An 18349-nucleotide genomic window follows, 5' to 3' on the forward strand; every position below is an offset into this window, starting at 1 on the left:
GACAGATGTCATAGCGACAATTCCCACAATGCACACAGCCACCAGAACACCGAGAACAATAAGTACTACTCCACTGGAATCTTCAGAATTGTTTCCAGAACTATCCTCCACTTTGAATTCCAAATCGGAACCAAACACTTTCTCCAGTTCCACTTTTAAAGCGTTGTGATTACTCTGCAGTTTCCTGTGGGAGTCGACACAATTCAGATCCCTCAAACTCGCATCTTGTAAAGTGCATAGACTTGTGCTACAATGGAAACCTAGTAGGGTTTAAAAGCAAAAAAATAATTCAGGAATATATTGCATTTCTAACTTACTCTTTGACCTCCGTTGCTTCAATGACAGCACCACTAGTATCCATCGCAATGAAGCTGATGTAAGTCTTGGCTGTAGATTCTCGAAGAATGGTGCGCATCTCAATCCCATCCTCAGCTCTCACACTGAGGATTTTCACAGTCAAACCTAAAGCTTTCTTCATGGAACTGAGAAAAAACACCAATCAAACATTCCGTTTATTAAAACGAACCAACTCAAAAAGTTTGGAAAATATGCATATGGACTGTATAATGGTGTCTTTTGTGAAGCTTGATAGTCCAATGGTCAATGTGAACTTAAAAAGTGAAAAGTCGGCCACATCAGGTTTGGAATTAAATAGGGGTGAGTTAAATAGTGACAAAATGGGTGAATAATTTGAGCGGACATACTTCCCCTTACTTTCTTTTCTCAAAACACAAACTGCAATGATTAAACTTCCCTTTGGTCCCCATGCAAAGTAAGCTGAGAAATTACAATTCTCCAACTCACTCTTCAGTCTCCGGTATCTTTTTCTCCACTGTGAACACGGCCTGGTTTAGAGAGATGACCACAACGTTGTCACTTTTGCTTTTTTTCACTGTGATCTGTTGGTGGAAGACATGAGAGCTTGTTTTGTCACAATGCCTTTGGTCATTTAAAAAAGTCTTGCAAAAGCTTTCTCTTTTTTCCCCCTCGTTCTCTCTCTTTCTTCTCACCTGTACTGTTGCAGTTGTGGACAGTCCATGTTTATCGGTGGCTTTAACATCTAATGGAAACAGACCGTCCCCAACACTGGATGTGTCCAGTACATAGATTTGACCAGTGTTTGGCTCTACTTCGACCAGAGACGTGGACTTCACCAGGGAATACTGCAATTCTGAGCTCTCGCCTACATCAGGGTCTGATGCCTGAGGGGGACATGACATGTCAGCCACTTAGTAACCACAAACAATACTTGATTAATTACAATGAACAAGTTCTCTTGCCTATTACTTATATACAGTTCTATGTTCTATGTATTTTCATTTTGCAAGGGTCTTGAAGTTACTATACCATGAGCAATATGGTTGCTAAGATGTTCTGTGTGGTTGCTATAAAAGTCTATGATATTTTAGTCTTTATATTCCAGTGTACCTTGGCAAACAGCAAAATAAATCTGAGTACATCCATTGCATTTACAACTGATGTCTATGCCCTGTTTTGAATAGCACCAGTCACCTCTGAGATTAACTTACCTGGACCTTCACTATAGGGAATTTGTATGGAGTGATAGTGAAAATTTCCGCCTCATATCTTTCATTCTCAAACACAGGAGCCTCATTCACGTTCTCAACCTGAATGCTGACCTGAAAATTAAGAGAAAGTTAAATGCTAATATATATGAGACTTTGGCTTTAACATATGTTGGAACATTAAGACTTCGGCCCAAAACATGTTCTTCTTAAGTATGTGAACACAAGCATTTCTAGTTACACAAACTTGTCATTGCATTCTTAAACTTGGCAGAAAGTTGTTCATATACACAATTAGCTACAAAAAAAGTTGTTTTTTCTCAGTGTTCCACTCTTCACTACTCTGCAGGTGTTAGCTATCCCGATTGGTGTTTGCATACGTGTGTAGAGTTTGTTTCCAGTTTGTAGTGAGAATAATACCATTGTCTCTGCAGTGTTTGGAGGAGTTCTGGAGTCTATGGCCTCTACTGTGAGGATGTACCACTCCTCTTCCTCCTTGTCCAGCTGTCTGAGAGCTTTTATGGTTCCTTCCTCATCCACAGAGAAGACATCTTCGTGTGTCTTGATGTTATAGCTGACTTTAACCTGTGGACTCCCTGTTAATGCCTTGACTTCCCCGACTATTGTGTCCTTAGGTTCATTCTCCTTGATTAGGAAGTTGTAGGAGGAGCTCTCAAAAGCCACAGTATCAGTGAGAGAGGTAATTTTGAAGTTAATCAAGACTTCAGCTACAGAGAGAAGAAAGATTTTAGTTTTGACAAGTAATCAGATTAGATTTGAATACTGAGGGCAAATGTAATTTTTATTCCCAAATATTATTTGCATTCATTTGACTATTACATTAACTGTTCCCTCCTGGTGGAATGACCTGACCTGCCCAACTCAATCTGAGCAGCTGAGTCCTTAGACGTCTTCAAGAACTGGCTATCTCTTCCATCTTTTTTTTTTTTTTACCCTATAACTTTAGCATTCTCAATCCTAATTCTATTCTTCAAATATATATATATTTATATAATTATTTATATAATTAAAAATAAATGAAACCCCTATGTGTACTGTGTTAAGCTTACTGAGACTTAGAATTCTAATTATTTTATTTTGTGTAACTAGAAATGCCTTATATTTTAGATAACTATCGTCCAATTTCAAAATTACATTTTTTTTAATCAAAAGTAATGGAAAAGGCTGTTTTCCATCAATTGACAGTATTTTTAAGTGAGAATAATTTGTTAGACAAATTTCATTTGGTTTCAGACAACATTACAGTACAGAGTCAGCTTTGCGGAAAGATTTTTGATCTTTGAATGATCTTTTGCTAGTTGTGGATTTGGGTAACTGCAATTTTGTTCCTTTTGGACCTCATCGCTGCATTTGATACCATTGATCATGCTATCTTGCTTGAGCGGTTAAGTAATTTGCGTAGGAATTCAAGGTACTGCATTGAATTGGTTTAAATCGTATCTTTCTGATAGAACATTTTCTGTGGAGATTGGGAATTTTTCTAACTCTTCTGTACCATTAATGTGTGGTGTACCTCAGGGGTCTATTTTGGGCCCGCTGTTGTTTTCGCTGTATTTGCTCCCTTTAGGCTCGATTTTTTTGAAAAAACAAAACAAAATTCCATATCACTTTTATGCGGATGATACACAGGTGTATCTCCCTTTAAAAAAATGGGGATAATTATGACATAACGTCTTTGTTGAACTGTCTCGAGGAGGCAAGAGGCTGGCTGGCAGCTAACACTGAATGACTAAAACCAAAGTTGTAGATTTTGGATCACCGGCTTCTAATGTACAAATTAAAAAACAATTGGGTCCTTTAAGTGAGAATACTCATGCTTACACCAAAAATCTGGGAGTGATTTTTGATAACGGCCTTAAATTTGACAAACAAATTAACTCAGTGGTGAGGAGTAGCTTTTATCATTTGAGATCTATTGCGAAATTAAAAGCATTTTTAACAGTAAAAGATTTGGAGACAGTGATTCATGCCTTTATTTCATCCAGGCTGGATTATTGTAACTCGCTGTATCTTGGGGTGGCTAAGTCTTCCTTATTAGCCTTCCTTCCTAGACTGAAATTAAAAGGTGATCGTGCCTTTTCTGTTGCTGCTCCTAACAACACCTAAGGTTGTCTTCCACTGTTGATAGTTTTAAATCTTCACTAAAGACTTATTTTTTCTCTTTGGCTTTCGGTTAAATGTAATTTTATGATGGGTTTTTATGATGGGTTACAATGTGACTGATCGTTGTGTTTGCTGACGTATTTATATATTTTATATTGTCTGAACTGATTGTACAGCACTTTGGTCAGCAGTGGCTGTTTGAAATGTGCTCTATGAATAAAAGTGCCTTGCCTTGCCTTATAGCATTTGCGTATCATTGCTCTTTTGTTGGATAAAAGTGTCTGCTTATTGACCAAATGTAATATTTAAAGGAATTATGCAAACCAGACCCAAACCTTCATCAGATTGTGCTGGTGTTCCATGATCTGTGGCTACAGCAGTCAGGTTTAGCAGTGTGTCTTCTGTGACCTCGCTAAGGTCAGAGGTCAAAGTGATGTCTCCTGTTTCAGCGTCCAGTGCAACCATGGAAGAGTCTTCAGAGAAACTACAGAAGACAACGATTTCATGCATCTGTATTACAATGATGTCATGTAGGTAATGTGTGAAAGTCTTGAGCTGTACCTGTAGCTAATATTTGCATTGGACCCCGCATCTTTATCCGTGGCAGAGACTGTCAGCAGCAACTTTCCAACCTTGGCGTCTTTAATCAGAATGCTTCTGCTGTAGGTGTCCAAGCTGAAGACTGGAGCGTTGTCATTGACGTCTGTGATACTGACCCTCACTCTGGTGATGTTCTGCAGAATATAAACACAAGCAACCCATTTTTAGTACAGGCCAAAAGCTCATATTTGCATTGTCTAATATCAAACTTAAAGATTGCAATTAGCAATTAGTAAAAAATTCACAGTGCAATGTCTTAATCGATAGCATCTTAAACTGGTTGATCATCTGTGCAACATAAAAAAAACTACTACCTGGAGTTTGCTTTGCATGTCATTTAGAGATAGAAAAGTATCAAATTTGATGTAAATTTACAGCATAAGTAGCCAATCATGTTCCTGGAGGACTGCTTCAACCCTAATCAAACACACTTGAACCAGCTAATCGAGGTGATTACTTGAAAACAACTTTTGTTGGAACAAGGCTGGTTCTAAAGTCTAGGAAGGCAGAGGCAGATTTCTACCCCTAGGCTGTGTTTTTAAAGTTGCGTTCTACTAAGTGCCTCAAACAAAACTCAAGGGAAGCGTTTCAATGATTTGATTTTCATGAACTCTGGAAAATTAAGCAACTAGTTTATCCTTCAAGCCTGTCTTGTATCATGGCGGACAGGTAAAAAACAACAACAAAAAAATACGCTTTGTCTTCTAGAAAATCTGATGATCAGATCAAAGTTATTGTGACCAGTAAGTACAATAACAAAACTGCACTGAAGTATGCTGTAAGATCATGCTAACTGTACAAAGGAAAGGAAATTACATGTCCCTGTGGTAGCCCATGATCCACAGCAACAATGACCACATCATACACATCTTGAGTCTCTCGATCCAGCTCCTCGTTGGCTAGTAGAGTCCCATCCTAAAAGGAAAAAGGATATAAATAAAAACAATAAATAAAACCTGAACATCTGAAAATGCACTGTCCTAGGTTTAGGTCCTCACATCTTTTAAGCTGAAGATATTGCTGTGAGAGGTAACAGTCATGGTGACACGTCCGTTTTCTCCAATGTCGGAGTCTGTGGCTGATATCACGCACACCTCTCCAGGTGATGAGGGAGTGTACACACCTTCCTGAATCTCAATGTGCTCTGGGAGAGGAAGGAATTGTGGGTTGTTGTCGTTGACGTCCAGAACAGTGATGTTGACCTGAGCTGTGGAGCTTAAACCATCATCAGGCTGGTCTACAGCTATTACCTAAAGAAGACAATGCAAGCATCCCATTTAGAATGAATATACAGTACATCCTGAACATGTTGTAAATAGTTTCGGGATATTTTTGTACCTCTATGATGTAATTGTCTATAGTTTCTCTATCCAAGGTGGCATCGCTCCTGAGTGATATTACTCCTTGATCAGTGATAGCAAAGGTATCGCTGTCCATGATAAAGATACCTTTAGAGAACCCACCCTGATCAGAAAGTAAACGAGAGAATTTAAGTCAGACAAAAAAAAAAACTTGGAATGTTGGCTTGACAAAGCTTTACTTGGAAATTTACAAGGAGAATTTGAAAGTTGCTCAGGTCTTTTGTAATTTAAATTGTAGTTTGAAATGTTACATATACTTTGTATACTTGCATGACTAAACTTTTCTGAGTAGTTGGTAGGGAATTTTTGCTAGGGGCGATCAGGGGCACTGCTCTGGTTTCTAGGCAGTTACTACATATAATTTAAGGAAAAGGTCAACAGGGGGTTTCTTGGGAGTTGCTACATAGACTTTAGGGGAATACTATAAGTCAGAATACTATAAGTTTGTACAACCACCAATGTCGTTCTAGCATCTACTTTTCTTACCTCATCTGCATCTGAAACCACCAAAGACACCAGAGCAGTTCCACCTGCAAGGTTTTCATAGATGGACACGTCATATTGGTCCTTACTGAACACAGGAGCTTTATCGTTTACGTCCTCAACCCACACTGTTACAGAAACACTGCCAGTGAGAACAGGGTTTCCTCCATCTCGTCCCTCCACCTCTAGAGTGTAACTCTTTACTTTGCCATAATCCAGTTTTCCAGCTAGGCTTATGGAGCCAGACTCTTCATTAATGGTGAAGACGAGTGGTGTTGAAGAAGGCTCCTGTTTGACAATGTGATAAGTCACGATAGCATTTTCACCGTCATCTTTGTCTGTCGCCATGAGGTCTATGATGTTTGTTCCTACTTCAATATGCTCGGACACTGTGATCTTATACTGTTGTTCAGAAAATATGGGAGCATTGTCATTGATGTCAGTCACGGAGATGTCCAGAGTGGTGGTAGCTGAACGTGACGGGCGACCCTGATCTTGGGCAGTGATCACTAAGCGGTACTCATCTTGGGTCTCCCTGTCAAGGGGAGCTGCTAGGGTTATCACTCCTGTTTCTTGGTCAACACTAAATCTCCCCCCACCTCCTAACAGAGTGTATCGCACTTCACCATTAAACCCTGAATCTGCATCTGTGGCATTTACGGACGTCACTTCATCTCCCACCTTGTGATCTTCTGGTACTGGGACAGTAGCAGGGTGACTTTCAAACACTGGACTGTTGTCATTGATGTCCAACACCTCAACCAAGACTGATGTCTCATCTCGATTAGTACCATCCGATATCGACACCTGCACAGTGTAGCTGCTCTTCACCTCATAGTCTAGTTTGCCTTTGGTCGAGAGAACACCTGTATCCTGGTTTATAGAGAATTTTTCAGCATCACTCTCAACCTTTAAGATGACAGGAACTATAGGTTCAAGGGACAGGAAGTCAATCTGTAAATGAGAGAGTCCATATTGTTCCATGATTAGACTATTTACAAGATTTCCACTGTCTTTATTACTGTATGTGAGAACTCAAAATTGATTAACATTTAAAGAAATGCATGCTTTATTCCAAGTCTTCTGATTTTGAGTAGATCCTCACACAATGCAATTGAATAACTTTAGAAGGCTTGGAATATAGTGCATAAGCCGTATGGACCACTTTTATGCTCCTTTTATGTCAGTAGGTTAAAGTGGATTGGACTAATGAATTGATTGTAAAGCCTCGTTTCCACTGAGCAGTATGGTTCAGTACAGTGCAGTACGGTATGCAATTATTTGGTTTTCCTTGTCAGAAGTTGTGAATAGTACCAAAATAGCCAACTGCACACAAGGGGAATGAAGCATCTCCTTCATTCGTTATATAATGACCATATATTACCAATGACCATATACAATGACCATGATCCATATATTTTAAAATGTAATATTTTCACACACATACAAACAAGACAATGTCATGCTTTCTTCTTCGCTCGAAAATGACGTCAATCGTTACTTTCCAGCATCAAGTAAAGCTACGGTTGGCGGTGGAAATGCAAGCCAGATAAGGGTCAACAATCCCGAAACGTACTGTACTTGTACCGTACCGTACCGCTCAGTGGAAAATAGAGGCTTTACAGATTATTTTATATTTTTTCCTGTTATAGCACCACCAAGTGGCCAAGCTCTACCATTTATTCCATGTGTCCTCAGACTGAGCCCATACATAAGTGTACCAAGTCTAGTGAAAATATCTTCGTTTTTTTTAAAATATCTTCGACTATTATTATCATCAAAAACTGATATCAGTTACAGAGACAGTGCCTCGGAAAAGAAGCTCTTATAAGATAACTGTTTATACTGTAAGGACCTTCAAGATATCTGCGTCTTCCTGATCCTCCTCTACTTGTCCTTGGTAGGTGTCCCGGAGGAACTGAGGATGAGACTCTCCAGGGGCCTTGATATTCACAATTGCAGCAGTTGATCTGGTTATAGCACCCCCTAATTTTATGAAAAGAAGTTTATGAGCCAAAACTAAAGTTTCCACCGCCATATTGGCCTCCATCAAATGTCTGCCAAAACACCTACAGTATTGTTCAAAATAATAGCAGTACAATGTGACTAACCAGAATAATCAAGGTTTTTCGTATATTTTTTTATTGCTACGTGGCAAACAAGTTACCAGTAGGTTCAGTAGATTCTCAGAAAACAAATGAGACCCAGCATTCATGATATGCACGCTCTTAAGGCTGTGCAATTGGGCAATTAGTTGAATTAGTTGAAAGGGGTGTGTTCAAAAAAATAGCAGTGTGGCATTCAATCACTGAGGTCATCAATTTTGTGAAGAAACAGGTGTGAATCAGGTGGCCCCTATTTAAGGATGAAGCCAACACTTGTTGAACATGCATTTGAAAGCTGAGGAAAATGGGTCGTTCAAGACATTGTTCAGAAGAACAGCGTACTTTGATTAAAAAGTTGATTAGAGAGGGGAAAACCTATAAAGAGGTGCAAAAAATGATAGGCTGTTCAGCTAAAATGATCTCCAATGCCTTAAAATGGAGAGCAAAACCAGAGAGACGTGGAAAAAATCGGAAGACAACCATCAAATTGGATAGAAGAATAACCAGAATGGCAAAGGCTCAGCCAATGATCACCTCCAGGATGATCAAAGACAGTCTGGAGTTACCTGTAAGTACTGTGACAGTTAGAAGACGTCTGTGTGAAGCTAATCTATTTTCAAGAATCCCCCGCAAAGTCCCTCTGTTAAAAAAAAGGCATGTGCAGAAGAGGTTACAATTTGCCAAAGAACACATCAACTGGCCTAAAGAGAAATGGAGGAACATTTTGTGGACTGATGAGAGTAAAATTGTTCTTTTTGGGTCCAAGGGCCACAGGCAGTTTGTGAGACGACCCCCAAACTCTGAATTCAAGCCACAGTACACAGTGAAGACAGTGAAGCATGGAGGTGCAAGCATCATGATATGGGCATGTTTCTCCTACTATGGTGTTGGGCCTATTTATCGCATACCAGGGATCATGGATCAGTTTGCATATGTTAAAATACTTGAAGAGGTCATGTTGCCCTATGCTGAAGAGGACATGCCCTTGAAATGGTTGTTTCAACAAGACAATGACCCAAAACACACTAGTAAACGGGCAAAGTCTTGGTTCCAAACCAACAAAATTAATGTTATGGAGTGGCCAGCCCAATCTCCAGACCTTAACCCCTTTACGTGCGAACATCGCCGACGGCCCCAGTTTATTATTGTTTCACTTTCACAGCACATTAAACATCACTGTCTTACTTCATCTGGACAAACTGTGCATCAATGGAAAGTTTAAAGACTCTAGTTTCGATATTTGACCAATATTTTGATAAAACATTGTTGCAGTGACAGATATTTAGTGATTTATGTCAGAAGTGCAAAATAATAAATCCGTATTATGCCACATTTTGAATAGAAATTAATCACTCACTCATATTCAGTCACGTCAAGAGCGGTTTATTTGTGTTCACATAGACTCACTGAACAGCGTCAATAAGGATTTTTAGACCAAAGATGCATATCTGCGGAGATATATGGATATATTTACTGATGTTTACTTCATATTTCTTCAGACAGAATCGTCATTTCTATTCATTTTCCACGGATTTACGCGATCTGATGATAAACAGCCTCTCCCAGCGATCTGTGTGTGTGCGCAGTGGTGTCAGCTCGTGCGGTGTGTGACTCAGACTCTGATAGGGCCTTGCAAGTGTCAATCTTACAGTGTCATATATGGACACCGCCACATCGTGTCACATGCTTCCTGCACACTTCCTGGTAGTTATCTGGCCAAAACAACACTGAAACACCTCTGTACACACGAAATATCCAAATAATAAACCCGCGATTACGATAGTAAAGCTTGGTATGAGAATTTCTTGAGATCTGGGGCGTTTTTATTAAAAAAAATCGAAAATGTACATGGGAAATGCTAACTTGTGCAGCGATGAAAAAGGCTACAAATAACATATTTTTACAACAGTAAACGACCAAATTCCACCCCTGATCGCTAAAGGAAGTTATTATAAACACTCGATCGGCGTTTAAAGTGAGTTTTGAGTAAAAGTGTATTAATAATTTCATAAATTGTCTGCTGTAGCTAGATGCTAACGTTAGCTACAATGCTACTAATAGCAGGTGCTTTTCTTCTTCATAATGCATTTTTGTCTCAATAATTCACGTAAGGTCGTAAGAAAATGTTTTGTTGTATTTTTATAGTAAGACTTTTGATAAATAAGGGCTAAATGCAAAGAGAGACTGAAGTGAGATCGCTGCTTTGTTGCTTTGTAAAGCCTGAAAAACCACAATCAAGGCTAATAAAGGTGGAATAAAAACAAAAGAATAATGATAAAAGAATAATGCGGATAATGTGTCATACCTGGCGGAGGTGTGAAAGACTCGTTTGGTGAGAACAATACAATCATGAAACGGGCAGTTTTCACAGCCAAACACACATATAAAACACACATCAGTGTTTACATGTGAGATCTTACAGAGATGACAAGGGCCATAAATCAATCTGATTTGCCTTCTCTAAAAACACACATGACATGGCCTTAGAAAATATTTCATAAAATTCACAGTTTTACAGATTCGATTATGACATTTTTTATGAAGTTTTGGAAGACTTGTGGCCTTAGCTACACTGTGTTTTCAAACTCATTTCCTACATCAACAATTTTTTAAATACATTTAAAACATATGTTTTTAATATTTTTATTTTTGTTTTTATATTTGAGCTTATATATCTCTATTATCATAACAGTCTGGGTGATTCTGATTCCTGAACAGTAAACTTTAAAGTGTCAGCTTTGTGAACATATGTTGATTATGTATCTAGTCAGAAAGAATCATGAGCAGAAACCTTTTTATTTTGGGTATATCATTTCTGTCTCCATGCCAAAAAAGGGGGGTTACTAGTAAGGGGTTAATCCAATTGAGAACTTGTGGGGTGATATCAAAAATGCTGTTTCTGAAGCAAAACCAAGAAATGTGAATGAATTGTGGAATGTTGTTAAAGAATCATGGAGTGGAATAACAGCTGAGAGGTGCCACAAGTTGGTTGACTCCATGCCACACAGATGTCAAGCAGTTTTAAAAAACTGTGGTCATACAACTAAATATTAGTTTAGTGATTCACAGGATTGCTAAATCCCAGAAAAAAAAAATGTTTGTACAAAATAGTTTTGAGTTTGTACAGTCAAAGGTAGACACTGCTATTTTTTTGAACACACCCCTTTCAACTAATTGCCCAATTGCACAGCCTTAAGAGCGTGCATATCATGAATGCTGGGTCTTGTTTGTTTTCTGACAATCTACTGAACCTACTGGTAACTTGTTTGCCACGTAGCAATAAAAAATATACGAAAAACCTTGATTATTCTGGTTAGTCACATTGTACTGCTATTATTTTGAACAATACTGTATAGATCTGAAAACTTACCATCTTTTGCAGTAACATAGAGTGCAAACTCAAGGATTGTATTGTCCACCAGGTCAATTTGGTTAATTAGTGTAATATCCCCATTATTCTCATTAATTTCAAAATGACCTCTCTCATTTCCAAACTCAATGGAGTAGCTGATTTCCCCGTTTGGACCTTCATCCAGGTCTGCTGCCTCGACCTTACATGAAAATGTATGTATGTTTAGTTAGTATACAACTTCTTTCCACCGTTTATAGAGTAGTAGTCATCTTATAATGACATTATGGTTCCACAATCTCTGAAAATATACTAAAATACTGATTATGCTTTTAAAACATTTAAATGACTCGACAAAACAATGATTCATCACCTTGACGACCTGCATTCCAACAGTCTGGTTGCTGAAAACTTTGCCCTCATACGAGGAAGTTGTAAACTGTGGACTGTTGTCATTCTCATCCAGCAAGGTAATGGTCACATCTGCTGTTGCTTTGCTGCTAGAAGGAGGGTTTTCTTGTGCTTCAACCTTTACAAAATTAGTGTTTCATAATTTTTCATTGCACAATATTCATATTTATATTTAATGATAAAATGAGCCTTATTCTTACTTGAAAACTGAAGCTTGCTGTGGTTTCTCTGTCTAGGTCCACTGAACTTTTCACCCGGATTATTCCATCATGGCTGATTGAAAAAGGGACGGTCTCGGGAATAATCCGGATTGTTCCCACAAATCCTCCCTGGGATGAAAGAGGTCACTTAGTAAATAATTATCTCAGTTTTTATTTTATTTGTACAAACAGACAGCAAGGCTTTCAGGAACAGTACCAGGTCTAGATCAGTGACTCTTGTGTGAAGCACAAACTGGTCCTGTGGTGAATTTTCCAGAATACACTCTGTGTATTGATCCTGGTCAAATTTGGGCGGGTTGTCATCCATGTCCTTAATGGTGACAGACACCACAGCGTTTGCTGTTTTACTGGCATCATCCTGCTGAGCTGCCTGTTTTTACAAGGAAACATTGATGAGAAAACATGAAAAATCAAAATACTGAAATCTCTTCAGATTCATAACATCAACGTTTTAAATGAATGTGTTTAGAAATGTCTTATACCTGTATGTTAACCGTTATCTGGTCAATTTCCTCTCTGTCTAAAGCTGTTGTCACAGAGATGATGCCACTGTTTCGATCAATTACAAAGTTGCTCTGATATTCATTTGGAAAGACTGGAACAAGAATGTGGATATGTGCACTTTATTACCAGAAACTTAATTCAGAATATTCAAATGTAAGTATATGATTAGGGGTGTAAAGTACTTGTTTTATCAACTGCCTTTTACAGTGTTTGACTGTTGTTTGGTTGATTTTGATATCCCTACATATTATCAGACTCAAAATGAGTCTTGTGTGTTGTAAATCTTCAGTTAACAGTACCTGCTGTTATGCTGTAAACGACAGGCTCGTTGACGCCTGTGTCGCCATCTTGAGCTTTTATTTCCTCAGGAGTGACGTCTGACAATTGTCCCGCCTGGACATGAACAGAAAAGAGGGTTTATTTTGTGTGCTCAGAGGTGTTTTAAGAATTGGTCTTCTCTCCTCATCGTTTACCTGGTTTTCCTCAATAGATGCTTTATAGAGACTGTGATCAAAATAAGGGTTTAGATTGTCAAAATCTTCAACCGTTATTGTAGCTGTTGTTGTGTCACTGAGTCCTCCTTTATCCTGCAAAGACACATTGTGTTGTGTTACTGTTCTATATGGAAAAAAGCAGCTTGGACATTCTGCTAAACATTTTGTGTTACATAAATGAGTTTTTATTTTTGTGTGGACTATTTCTTCAAAGAATAGACTACTAGAGAAGCACTTTGAAGTTTAGTAATCAAAGTAAAATGGATGCAGAGGCTGTCATTGGTTTTGTTTTTACTCTCGCTTCCACAGTGAAGATGTACTGTTGAGCGTTGTTGTAGTTCAGACGTTGTTTCAACCTGATGTTACCATCACCTCTCACTTCAAACTCATCTGGTGCTGGAGGCTGTTAATAGAGTGGAAGATATCAATTAAAATGAGGATATGGACACAAGCTGAGCTTACATAGCTGTTGCACAGTGCAGCTTATTGTATTTATCATGAGAGCTGTTTACGTCTCACCAGTATAGAATATGTAATTCTGTTGTTTTCTGGAGACACATCTGCATCGTCAGCCCTCACCCTGAGCACATCTGAACCCACAGTCGTCGTCTGGAGCAAAAGACAGGGTTTACTAAGAGATGTGAGATCTCTCAGTGACCAAACACACTACAGCTGTATGGAGACGTGACATTACACACACCTCGGACACTGTCTCGCTGTATGATTTGCTCTGGAAGATCGGAGGGTTGTCATTGATGTCCAGAATGTCTACCGTCCGGAGGTTTTTTAGCTGAAATGAACAATGAAGACTTCATAGTCAACGTTTTTGTGCTGGATCTTTATTTCTTTAATGCTTTGTTTGAATTATTTTATGATGGTATGGTTTAAATAAATAAACATACCCCTGTGTTCAAGCAGGTGACTGAATAATATAATTTCTCTCCATACTAGAAGAAATAAAGCACACAAAGAGTGAAAAAATAAATAAAATGCAATATTATCAGCTATGTCAGAATTGGTAAAGAAAGCTTAGTTAAGACCGAGACTAGCTGAGTCTCTACTAACTCAATGAATCAGTGAAGCTGGAACAAACCTCCTTTAGTTCATCAGCGTCCAGTGGTTTTCTGGTTCGTACAGAAGCAGATGAATCTCCTTCAGAATAAATCAGCTCCACAAACTCCAAACCAACAGGAAACAGATATGACTCCAGCACCAGACGATCATCAGGTCCGATATTAGTGAGAAGCTCTACTTCACCTTGAAACCAGATTAAATACACATTTAAATATGTACACACAATCAGAATAATTTTGATTATTCTTGTATTACTCTTGCAATGCCCAAAAGCAACAGCACTTGATCAAATATATTTTGAAATATTTTAATATAAACATTTCAGATTAGTATAAATATATAGTACTAAAGATAAGTAGTATAACTTTAGTGTAACAACACAAAAGTTTTCTTGCAAAATTGAAAAGACAAATGTAATACTGTAAACAATATGTTAGCATGTCTCACCTTCATATCCCTCCTGGACGCTTCCTACATTGACACTAGTTCCAGTCGCACAGTTTATCTGTGATTGGCTTACAGACTTAACAGACGGCTGAAAGCCTACATTCAATATGACAAACAACATTAAATCACACAAAACATAAAAACTATTTAAACAGGCAGTTTTAAAATTGGCAACATTTTTATTTTCAGTGTTTTTGCTGGTGACGTGCTTCAGTTGTCATTCTAAATCGAATCAACATAGTATCTGGTCGTATATTGAATATTACTTGTTTAAAACTCATGGAATAAAATATTTTATCACTTTGAAATATAAATATTTTACTAATATTAAGTCCCATTACTTCCTGTTAAATCTTGACAAGCATTTTACTTTATTATACAGACAGAAATTTGACTTACCAGTATCACTCAATACGCTATGGACATGCAGAAACGCTAAAATAAATAGAGAATATATAGAAATTGAAAATGAGGCCATCTTTTCCGTAATCCGCTGTCAGCACAGCTTGTATGAAGCCTGGAAGTGAAGAAAACGACTATTTCTTGTGTAACATCTCTCACTGAGCTGTTCTTTATTGTATGTCATAAACAGATATGGTATCTGCTGTAAGCAGGTATCAAAGGTGCTTCATAAAGGCCAATAATGCAGGAATGATGTGGGAGGGATTTTCTGGAAATAAGTTGATGTTACGAATTTGTTCGAGGATATCTAAGATTTGAACCTTTGATATCGACCTTAACTTCTCATTCAATCTCATTCTATCATTTCTTCCCATTGCAATGGTTTTAGTCACTTAGGTCTATTCTTGTTAAACATTATACAGCCTTCCAGAATACTTCGTTCTGATTGGACAGTTGCAACGTTCTAATGTCAAATGACCAGTGCACTATATATTTGGCTGTTTTCTGGTAACTGACTTCATACGCTGTGCTTCATGTCTTTCATTTTCCTCTGTACTCTTTTTCTTGTCACATTATGGAATCATTTAAACTCTAAATTAGTTTATTCATAAATTGTTGAGGTCATAAGATTGAACTGATTATAGTAAAACCAACCTCTGTAGGAGGTCTGTCTGGGATTAGATTTTTTTTTTTAACAGTACATTATAGCAATTATAAACGGCAATTATAAACAGTACATTATTCCTTCCTTAATAATAACCACTAATTTATTGTCATAGTTCATGACATTTATGCAGGACTTTGGCCTGACATTGAACATTTGGGGAATTCGGGGCTGGAAAGATACATAACAAAAATGAATAATTCACATCCTGGTCTGCTGTGTAACTCAGTGAGATTTTCCAAATCTTTCCACCTTATTCTATGCTGCTACAACGAACACAATCAAAGGTCATCTTATCACAGCTTACTAGTTCCTTATTTTTCAGAACCAGATATATATATATTTATTACACCAACATTTTATTTGCATTACAGAACAAATCAAAGGTCACACACAATAAACACTTTGTATAAAGGTTTGGAAGTTTATTATATCTTGTGCTGATCATTTTATGTAATTAAGGATTTGAATGTTTACTGAAACATTAAACCTAAAAAGCATTTTGTTTCAATTGAGCTAATTTATTTTGGCAGACAGGTGGAAAAAAAAACTCATAATTTGGGTGTTTCTTAACTCTTTCCTGCCATTGATGGAATTTCCCTTCAATCCATGTTTTCACTCTTAAACAGTAGAGTGTGCCATTAGACATCTTTTGAAATAGTACAAAATCTCAAGATCCCAAAACAAGCAAAGAAGAAGAAGCAGAAAATAGTGATAGAAGCATTGAGCTAACCTGATAATCAAACAGTCAACAACATATAAATCATAACTATATAATATTACTGAGTGAAATGTCGACCCATGAAGTGGTGTAGGACTGTGCAAGCATTTTAATGGCCTTGATCGACTTCTGAATTTGCATGTTAAAAATGTGTTTTCCTCAGCTTTTATGCATGCATGTATTTATTTTTCCCCATATTTAACTGTTGAAAAAAGGAATGCATGAATTGGTTTATATGTGAGTAAATAGCAGACTTCCTGGTATTAACAACAAAAGCTGGCCAATCCTAACTTGCCTCATTTCTGTGATAATTCTTCTACCATCACTATCATCATAATTCTTCTTGGTACTGTTCTTTTTTTAGTACACTGTTTGTTACATAGTTTATTTTAAGATTATTCAGCCAATATAAGATTACCGTCTCTCTGTTAAAATCCACGGTATAATACAGTAAATGATTGTAAATAATATTTAACATCTTCCATTCATTATTTGTAGCACACCAGCCACCCAGTAATCACAATAATTGTGCATGTTGCTTTTAATAAAACATAGCTCAGCTTTCATATTCTGTCAGTTCTGTTATCATGCTAGCATCTGTCTGTTTAGAGCAGGAAGTAAGCTAGCTCTACTGATCCATCACCAAAATAATGAAAATAAGTGTTGTGTTTACAATTGCAGTCATCAAGCATTGCATCTGGTGGTTCTCTGTCTCCCATGTTGTACATTAAAATCATGTAATGCAATCGTGTAATTCAAAACACTGTTTCATCTAGCCTACATGACATTACAATAGGTGTCCATGGATATAAAGCTCTCTGAGTATGCTCTGCAACTTCAGGATTCACACTGAGGATTTTCACAGATTTTCACAAAGAACTGAGGAAAAACACACAGTGCTCAAAAGTACCAATGATCTATTAATTATAAAAAAAATGGTTTAAATTCATTTGTAAACCAGAAAGAACTGTTTATTCAAAATAACTGGTTAAAAAAACTATGTCTTGTTTTGTTCAAGACTTGGAAGTATAGTACACAAATCACTCCTCCAAACAGTCCATGCCGAGCAGGGGTATCATTTCTTTGGCATCATCTTCTTCAGCTTGAACTTAGGCTTTTTTGGAATGACCACAAAGTTGTCACTTGCAATTTCTCTCACTTTGATCTGCAGGCAAGCACAAATTTTTTTTATTTGATCACTGAATGCATTGCACTGATTGCTTTGTTTTATGGCTTTCAATCAAAATGGCATTGAAATGGCTCTGCTCACCTGTACTGTTGTAGTTGTGAATAGTCCAAGTTCATCAGTGGCTTTAACCTGTAAGGTGAACAGACTGTCTCCAATACCGGATACATCCAGTACGTAGAGCTGACCAGTGTTTACATCTACATCCAGCAGTGGACAGTGCTCCAGTAGGGAATACTGCAGTTTTGAGCTTTCACCAACATCAGGGTCTGATGCCTAAAGGAAAAACAACATTTCAACCAATTACAAACAAAAATGTTACTGTGGAGGTGGAGGCATGGTTTAGCGAAGCCTGCAGCGGGAGAGAGAGTCGGGAGACGAACGGTGAGTGAGCGGGTTGAATGGAAATAATCAACACCTGTCTCTTGTTTCAGTAATTGGCGTGGAAAGAGTATTTAACGCCAGGGGAGACCGGAGTAGTAGAGAGAGAAGGACTGCTGACGACCGCACGAGCCGGAAGCCGCAACCCGGAAGTGTGTCTAGTTTGTTGTTGCCGGTGTGAGTGACACCGTAGTCATAAGTTATTCTTTAATAAAAACATCAGCAGTCAAGCCGACCCCTCGTCCTCTTCCTTTCCATCCTTGAACCTTTGTACACTGGTGCCGAAACCCGGGAAG

At 37.9% G+C, this 18349-nt stretch overlaps 2 protein-coding genes and 2 long non-coding RNA genes across 4 annotated transcripts; all 4 read right to left on the minus strand.

Annotated features, from left to right (window-relative positions):
* Positions 1-230: 230 nt before the first annotated feature.
* Positions 231-7078, minus strand: LOC113076689 (protocadherin-like wing polarity protein stan). Its single transcript, XM_026249372.1, has 11 exons — positions 6098-7078; positions 5589-5714; positions 5249-5500; positions 5067-5165; positions 4212-4384; positions 3986-4134; positions 1947-2254; positions 1530-1640; positions 1011-1202; positions 805-899; positions 231-482 (listed from the first exon to the last, which is right to left on the minus strand). The coding sequence occupies exons 1-11, from the start codon at positions 7076-7078 to the stop codon at positions 314-316; spliced, it is 2655 nt and encodes an 884-aa protein (XP_026105157.1). The 3' UTR covers positions 231-313.
* An 856-nt stretch (positions 7079-7934) lies between these two features.
* Positions 7935-12487, minus strand: LOC113076691 (protocadherin Fat 3-like). The gene is made up of 5 exons (XM_026249373.1): positions 12377-12487; positions 12160-12288; positions 11922-12077; positions 11570-11750; positions 7935-8080 (listed from the first exon to the last, which is right to left on the minus strand). The coding sequence occupies exons 1-5, from the start codon at positions 12485-12487 to the stop codon at positions 7935-7937; spliced, it is 723 nt and encodes a 240-aa protein (XP_026105158.1).
* A 502-nt stretch (positions 12488-12989) lies between these two features.
* LOC113076674 (uncharacterized) lies at positions 12990-13575 on the minus strand. The gene is made up of 3 exons (XR_003281226.1): positions 13474-13575; positions 13158-13271; positions 12990-13077 (listed from the first exon to the last, which is right to left on the minus strand). It is a non-coding gene; the product is annotated as an uncharacterized LOC113076674 (long non-coding RNA).
* A 319-nt stretch (positions 13576-13894) lies between these two features.
* On the minus strand, positions 13895-14395 carry LOC113076675 (uncharacterized). The gene is made up of 3 exons (XR_003281227.1): positions 14272-14395; positions 14081-14125; positions 13895-13968 (listed from the first exon to the last, which is right to left on the minus strand). It is a non-coding gene; the product is annotated as an uncharacterized LOC113076675 (long non-coding RNA).
* Between the last annotated feature and the right edge of the window lie 3954 nt (positions 14396-18349).

Source organism: Carassius auratus, unplaced genomic scaffold (assembly GCF_003368295.1).
Source record: "Carassius auratus strain Wakin unplaced genomic scaffold, ASM336829v1 scaf_tig00021008, whole genome shotgun sequence".
Lineage (NCBI taxonomy): Eukaryota > Metazoa > Chordata > Actinopteri > Cypriniformes > Cyprinidae > Carassius > Carassius auratus.